Source organism: Dysidea avara, chromosome 6 (assembly GCF_963678975.1).
Source record: "Dysidea avara chromosome 6, odDysAvar1.4, whole genome shotgun sequence".
NCBI classification, from domain to species: Eukaryota; Metazoa; Porifera; class Demospongiae; order Dictyoceratida; family Dysideidae; genus Dysidea; species Dysidea avara.
The window spans coordinates 6,897,444-6,906,238 of NC_089277.1; the positions used below are offsets into that span (position 1 = coordinate 6,897,444).

The 8,795-nt window shown below is 35.1% G+C and overlaps 1 protein-coding gene across 1 annotated transcript; it reads right to left on the bottom strand.

The window, feature by feature from the left end:
• Window positions 1-275: 275 nt before the first annotated feature.
• Window positions 276-1,639, bottom strand: LOC136258611 (cyclin-dependent kinase 6-like). The gene is made up of 2 exons (XM_066051953.1): window positions 631-1,639; window positions 276-584 (listed from the first exon to the last, which is right to left on the bottom strand). Exons 1-2 carry the CDS (start codon window positions 1,618-1,620, stop codon window positions 339-341), a joined length of 1,236 nt encoding a protein of 411 aa, XP_065908025.1. The 5' UTR covers window positions 1,621-1,639; the 3' UTR covers window positions 276-338.
• Between the last annotated feature and the right edge of the window lie 7,156 nt (window positions 1,640-8,795).

Below are 8,795 nucleotides of genomic sequence, written 5' to 3' on the forward strand. Positions count from 1 at the left end.
GAGATGGTTTAGCTTTAGCAACATCATATCCTTCCAACAAGTAAAGAGTATCACTGACTATAGTAGCCCTAAAGTGACAGTTTACAACAGGGAGATCATTACAGGTGTACCATGTTCCATTGATAGTGTCTAGCAGTTCAGTTAACCAGTGGGTTTCAATAATCACACCTTGTTGTTTCTATGGTATGACTGTACTAGATGATAAACTGTTCATTGCTGGTGGTGAAACAATAAGCCGTGAAGTCACCAACAAAGTACTGGTCCTTGATGCTGGACAGTGGAAGGAATACAGTGCAATGCCAACTGCTAGACGTGCTGTAACAGCTGTTGGACATCAGTCAGTGTTGATAACAATGGGAGGATCCACTAAGAGTGGGGGTGTATGGAGTGACAGATAAAATATACATATACAAATTGTAACCGTCTTTGTTGTTGTGGACAACTGCACTTGCAATGCCTCCTCCAACAAAAACTGATCCATGTAAAAACACTGCTGTATGATTTGTACGACTAAGCGGTAGAGATGCTCCTCCTTTCCATTTTATTTTTATTGTTTCTTCAATGGTATGTATTAGTGATGGTTTCTGTAATGTAAAAGTGACGGATTTTACTATGAAATACACTTCTTACTTTTTCATTGTTTGTTGGTTGTGCTACAGTAGTATTAGTTGAGAATTGTGTTGCTTGCTGTATATGCCATGTTAATGGATTTGAGTTAACATGTGGTCTCCTCTCACTCTCTGCTTCTTTCATCCTCCTCATCCTCTCTGACACATCTGATATTGGAGGACGCTTGCTTGGATTATCATCAAGACACTGCTCAACTAATACTTGTAAATCTGCTGGTGCTCCTCTTATCTTCTCCAGGTGATTTTGACGTCGTTCTATTTCTGACAATGCTACCTTTCTTCCTGTATCAGGATCAGTTATTACATAATGTAATGGAGTAGGCCACTCTTGATTCACCACATGAAGTATCACTCCACCATAGGAGAATATGTCAAGGGGAGGACCATACTTTGGGGATGACAGTAAAGCTTCTGGTGCCATAAAGTCTACTGTTCCTGGTGCACACGTCTGTGTCTTTTTGCTATCTACTTTTATCACTTTGGCTACTCCTAGGTCACTGATCTTTGCCACAAATTGACTAGTCAATAAGATATTACTGGGGGAAAGATCTCGGTGGACAACAGGAGGATCATGACTGTGGAGGTACCACAATCCTCTAGACACATCCAGTAACATGGACAATTTCACATACATTGGAATATTTGGGTACTTCTCCACCACTGACGTAAGGCTCTCTTGCATCCTCTCCATCACTAGAACTGGTAAACATGACCCACCACCAGGATTGTAGACTCCTAAAACACGTACCACATTCTCATGACCAAGTGCGCTGGTTTGTAAACATTCCGTGATAAACATCTCCTTCATCCTATCAAAACCTTCCCTCCCCACCTCTTCCACCAATATGGAGTGTATCTCTTTTGCAGCATACAATGTTCCACAGAACTCAACCTCGAATACTCTTCCATAAGCGCCAGTACCAATATCTCTTCCAGTTGGTCTCACTCCAATGAGATAAAGATGTTGAAGACATTCACTTGCAGTGATCATAATGTTGTTTATAAAGGCTATTCCAAATGAAATACTAAAATGCAAGGTCTATACAGTAAACCCTCAATATATATACATAGTCTTTGAATGGAGGTTATAGCACTAACAGCTCAATGACTATTTGTAAAATAACTACTTTTGAGTCTTTTACTGCTACTGTGAATATGAATTGAATGAACAGCATTAAAGGTTGAATAATTACTGCATTATTCCAGTCACTGTAGTCTTGTTAATGTTATGAATACTACATAGACAGTAATGGAAGAAGAAAGTGAAACATAGAAGTGTTTGTGTGTTATTGAATGTTACAATGCAAAGATGAACCTATATACACTAGATATTTCAGTATCTATATATGTGACCGGATCTTGGAAAACCTACCTTTTGGGCACAAGCTAACTTTTTGGGAAAACTCAAATGAAAATTTCAACAATAATTTTTAAATTAATTTTTTTGCACATTTGGATAAAGCAACTATTAAACCTTCTTGCTGTGAAGTTTCACACCCATAGCTTCTTTTTCCTAGGAGATATGGATGATTATATCAGACCATGTAGTAATTTCACATGCGTGGGACAACAAGTAACTTACAAATTGGGTGATTTGTTCAGGTGCTGGAATGGCTAAAACTTAGTCTTAGACAATAATACAAGGCATTTAATTGCAGATAAGTACCAAGAATACTTCATTAAACTATCAGAAATGTCTTTTAAAGTATTTTAGATGGTAAAAATGGAATTATAAGTAAACAAAGTGATTTGTCACCATTTGTCACCCTTAATCACCCACAGAACTCAATACATTACCATAAAAGTTAGTTTGTAATGTACAGGACAGAAAATCAGCCATATCTCAGAAATGCTTAAAGATATTACGCTGAAATTTTAACACAAGATAGATGTGTACCCAGTATCTCATTTAAGCTATAAAACAGAAAATTGACCAATGTGCCAAAAAGGTAGGTTTTCCAAGATCAGGTCACATATAGCCACATATATGTACATGTGGATAAACATGCAGTAAACGAGGTATTATAATTTTTTTCTTAATTTTATAGTTGCTCTGTTAACTACAACTTGGGCTATGATGTGTGAAAGTGCGTAACTATGTACAAGAGTACATAGTGATTATGTATTATAGTAATACAATAGGCGTATATATTCATGACTCATATAATGTTTTATGCTATTATGCTATGGCCATGCATTTTCAGCCACATACAGCATCCATTCTATGCTATGTGATGGTCGGCATGCCTGGTTTGAGGAATTACTTAATAAATATAATGACTAGGGTGGACTGCTATAATGCTTTGTTATTTTTTAGCATTTTCTGTATGTGCACATGGATGGGTTGCAAATGAAGTGAAGAGATAAGATAACTCACTATAGTTCTCAATTAAAATGCTATAGCGGACAGAAGTTGAAGCATATAGAAAGTGAACATACAAAGCACAAAAAATGTTTGTGTGTTATTGAGTATTACAATACGATGGTGAACCTACAGATAGTAAACATTAAGCAGTATTTCATGGCTATGTGGATTTAATATGCAGAAAAACAAGCATAATCATTTTTAGTTGCCCCTTGACATCATCCATGGTAATGATATATTAAGGTACATAACTGGTATGTCACTACTGTGTATGGTACAAGAGGAGAATGCATAAATGTAAGCCCTATAGCTATGCATGCATGTTTGTATGGCACACGCCTATATAGCTATGTATTAAAAGCTTACAACAATATTGTACATGTGCTCTTTAATCAAAACTTGATAGGCTCCACTGTCTACTATGTGCTACCTGATGATCACTACCTTACCACCAGCAATGATATTCTACACTACTACCTCAATAATACTCTACACTACTACCTCAATAACACTCTACACTACTACCTCAATAACACTCTACACTACTACCTCAATAACACTCTACACTACTACCTCAATAACACTCTACACTACTACCTCAATAACACTCTACACTACTACCTCAATAACACTCTACACTACTACCTCAATAACACTCTACACTACTACCTCAATAACACTCTACCCTACTACCTCAATAACACTCTACGCTACTACCTCAATAACACTCTACGCTACTACCTCAATAACACTCTACGCTACTACCTCAATAATACTCTACGCTACTACCTCAATAACACTCTACGCTACTACCTCAATAATACTCTACGCTACTACCTCAATAATACTCTACGCTACTACCTCAATAATACTCTACGCTACTACCTCAATAATACTCTACGCTACTACCTCAATAATACTCTACGCTACTACCTCAATAATACTCTACACTACTACCTCAATAATAGCTACTCTACGCTACTACCTCAATAATACTCTACGCTACTACCTCAATAATACTCTACTCTACTACCTCAATAACACTCTACGCTACTACCTCAATAATACTCTACTCTACTACCTCAATAACACTCTACACTACTACCTCAATAATACTCTACACTACTACCTCAATAACACTCTACACTACTACCTCAATAACACTCTACACTACTACCTCAACAATACGAGCAAGTACTTCATTTCTGACACTGAACTACACTTCCTACAAGGACACTATCACCTCAACACCACCATCAATACAAATAACTTCTCAATCAGTGGTTTCAGTGCGAGTAGTGGAGTGAATATTACATGTAAATTATCTCCAAGTGGAATTGTTATCACTAAAAGCAGTAATGTGAAAATTAATGGTATAAAGTTAATGGGATGTAGAGTAAACTTATCAGTTTTGGTGATAATACAGGATTAGAACCATCAGTACAGAACATAGTGTATAGTGTATTGGTGGTTGATTCAGCAGGTGAGTCAAGTTTGTCCAGAATTTACAGCAGTGATTTAGCAATAGTAGATCAACAATATCCAGTTGCTATACAAAACATTGCATGGAATCAAAATGATGGGTACACTCATAGAATCACTATGGTGTTCCTAAGCCACTCGGCTAATGTCAATGTACTCATAAATCACATATACTTTCAAAATGTCTTTGCTATTTATGTTCAGGAAAAACACCATCAGAGTTGTTGATTGTTACTTTCTTGATTTAGGTTCTCAATATTTTCCTATACCAAAGGATGAAATAAGAACAATTTGTAACTATGGAATTGTATCACTGAAATTGTATACAGAAAACTGTACAGAGTCTTTCTTGCATAGTATGATATTTTTAAATTGTACTTTGCAAAAAAAAAATTTTGATGGACACTTGCAACATTTGCATACCTACACAACCCACAGTGTCATGATAGAAGTTCATCAATGCAAGTTTTATATATAACAACATAATGGCTAAACCACTTTGGCTAACATCTACAACTACCAAGACAACTTGTATTATTACAGATGAACAATTTCTTTACTTGAAACATAAGCATTACTTACTGTATATAGAAAACTCCAATTTAACTTTTAAGGGATATGTCATATTCAGAAACATAATATGCAGCAAAGGCAGTTTACTAATTGTGACTGGATTTGCGAAAAGGTACCTTTTCCACACATTTTACATCCCAGCAAACAAAATGAAGTAACACTTGACTCCTTATACTGATTAACCTGCTCTTAGTTTCAAAATGAAGTCTGATACCTTAGCTGCACTCTTGGAAAATTTCAGGCAATTATATGCAATGACAAAAAAGTTATGAAGCTTCGAAGTTCAAAGTATGGGTTAAATTTTGTGTGGGAAAAAAGTACCTTTTCGCAAATCCGGTCACAATTAGTGATAGAAAGCCAGCTACATTTATTCATGATGGTGACATTGAATTTTCAACAATTGTTACTGCAGTACTGATAAGAAGTAATCATATTCAACTTCACAGAAACACTATTACTCAAGTAAACTGCTCAGAAGTACTTTTTGATTATGTAACTAATGTCTTTGTATCTAATATCTTAGCACTTGTGCTGTAAAGCTTTAATAAATTAACTAGTTTCCATTTGGTTCTACTTGGGGTACTTACAGATAATGAGTCACTCTCTAGAACTCCTATGGATATAATTACTTGAAAATAACAAGGAGAAAACATCCTGACCACCTGGTAGACTCCTGTAAGCGCTCGAGTGTAAATCGGATGGCTGCAGGCCTAGGTCCAGTCAAGGATTTTTTCTCCTTCCTGTAACTTTTCAAACACACTTATGTAGCTAATGTCTTTGTATCTAATGTCTTTGAGCAGGCTGTAGGACCAGGTGTTCTACAGGCCTTCAGCACTTGTGCTGTAAAGCTTTAATAAATAAAAAATGAATTAAATTATCAGTTTGTAAACCCTATCCATGAGGAAATGGCTATGTTTTCTCTTCTCTATCCACCTTATTTGTTTCAATACAGAAGCAAAGAAATGAAGGAATACTCAATAATTCTAAAGGAAAACGATGTCCCAAAGTTATGCACTATACAATTTTGTATTTCTCACTGTTCTTGGAATACTAAATAATAGAATATTTTGGAACTAAATGAGAAAGTAATCAAAATCACTACCTCACACTCAGACAAACGCATCATCAAAGATAAGAAAAATGTTTGAGATAAACACTCATACAATTGCTTCATTAATGAATTAATGACAGAGGTATATCCAGGCCAGACAATAGCCATTAACCTTATTTTAGTTAACACAGATGTATGCCAAAAGCGCTTGTTGCTGCTGAATAAAACCATCTTAATGACAACCTTCCAAATCTGCATGTAGTGTCATAGGGGAAAAAGCTCAACAGGTGACGTATAACACTTGTTCAACTATTACATACACTATCTTATATGGATATGGTAGCTGGTGTGAACTGTTTTTTAGCCAGAGAAAGGAAAATTTCACTGAGTATAGAATATACTATAGCTATGGGGTGTATTATGTCAAACTATGTCCTTGTCCACCTGGTTTCAAGATGGATAAGAATGATGATAAAGCATGCAAGTGTGATCCTGCATTAAAGTCAGTTTCCCCTAACAACCAACTATCCTGCAACATTAATGATCAAACGATATTATGACCAGCTAATAGTTGGATATTTGCAACATTAGCAGATGCAAAAAATTATAGTTACAGTTATCATTTTTTTCTCCACAATGTCAGTTTGGCTTTTGCTTGGATCATACATCACATGTTAAACTTGTCTTTCCTGGTTCACAGTGATATTTTAAAAGAACTGGTGTATAATGTTAAAAAGGTTTAAGTAGTGTGTTTGGGTCTTCTGACTGTGAGCATTGTTCTAATATTTATTTGCTGATTGTTATACTGATTGGAATAGCTGGTGCCTTGCTGGTATGGATAATTTTGCTGTCAACCTCACAGTTGCAAATGGAGACATAAATTCTGTGCTATTTTATGTAAATGTTGTTGGGAAGCGCTATAATATTGTTACCTTCTGATAAATTAGCATATACATTTTGATTTCCTTGGCAAATTTCAATATGAGGATTAAAATGTGTTTCTACAATGGAATGAATGAATACAGCGGAACATTTTTACAGTTGGTGTTTCCTGCATACCTCATCTTTATAGCAATTGTACTCATCTTAAGGGGGCACGCTACTAATTCCTATGGCTTCACATGCAAAATCTGGTTTCCATTGATCTGTGCTTGCTTTCCATCCCCTTTCACATCAGACGTGTTTGTGGTAATTAAAAATCACCATCTCCAGTTAGAAGTACTGACTTTATGACTCAGTTTAGTATTTTAGACCTAAAGAATGAGAATTCTACAAATTTTGGATCTAGTCTCACAGTTTTAATTCTAAGCTTCTTAAACTTTGTCATCTGCTACCTAAGTATGTTTGTAACAAAGTATGGAAGTAATTTTTTGAAGTATTTTATCAATTGAGCTATTGAACTCGTTAAATTTTCTATGAAAAACAGTTATCTCCTCTTTTGAAGCCATAATAGTCATTCCTAAAAATCTGTTTCCATACTTTTTAAGATAATGTTATTACAAGCCACTGCGAGAATGTTTGGGGAGTTTCACAATTAGCTGTAGGAGGAGAATCAATTTTAGCGTTAAAATTACAGTGTTTTGTAATCATGCCATAATTTATACATATTTCAAGGATTTCACTCAGATTTACACTAAACAGAAGTTCAATGTCGCAACTACAACATGTGTTATTCATCAGGTGGAGAACAGTATTTCTGTTGGTTTTACAGCTTCATATAAAACACATAATTTTATTCACAGAAGCCATAGGACATAGTTGCTTGCCCCCTTAACAAGTCGCTACTATACAAAGATCGACAACATGTAGAGCCTTACCAGCACTTGCCAAAATATTTTTGCTGTCGTACACTAAAATTTTACATACTGTGTCATATGTTATATACTATTTTCTTACAACCATAGAACTTCCCACTAGTAGGACCATACTAATATGGTTGGTAGATACGAATGAAGCAATTTTTAGATCAAAGCACTGTGTGCTCTTCTTTATAAGTCTACTCCTTTTCCTGTTTATGTTGTTTCTCAATGCCATCTTAGTGTTCACCAGGATATCACTACATCACAAAATTGTCAGCTGCTTTAAGCCACTATTAGATGTCTACCAAGGCCCATACGAGGACAATGTCCGTTTTTGGACTGGACTACAACTGGTGATGAGAGCTGTAATCTTTGGATTATCAACATTGGATAGGAACACTAATTTGATGTTAACCTTGTTATTAATTGGAGTAATTACTGTCAAACATATTCCAAACTAAATAAAAATCCAAATTTTGAGCAAAGCATAGGAATTATTTCTACACACTTGTAACAAAGTGTGAGAAACATTCCCACACATTAACCTTAATTTGTAGGAAATATACCTATACATTAACATTATTTGTAGGAAATGTTTCTACGCAATTACATTATATATAGTATTAAAATATCCTGCACATTAATTTTACGTTATTAATTGGAAATATTTGTGCATATCCTCAGTATATTATTTGTAGAATCTCTACTGTTCATTAATTGTGATGCTAGATAGAAAGCATGTTCCTTTTGAATTATTAGCACTTTAATATTTTAGAATTCAAAAGGGTTTGTTTTATGGTATTATTATGCACAATTATTATTTGTGTCATTGCTCAATAGAAATTACCGTTTTCTTCAATTTTGTAGGTCAAGTATCATCATTCCCTGTTATTTGG

Coding starts and splice junctions, on each gene's coding strand:
- LOC136258611 (XM_066051953.1), bottom strand. CDS start 1,620: ATGATCACTGCAAGTGAATGTCTTCAACATCTTTATCTCATTGGAGTG. Junction 585..630: donor AACCAACAAACAATGAAAAA/GTAAGAAGTGTA, acceptor TTTACATTACAG/AAACCATCACTAATACATAC.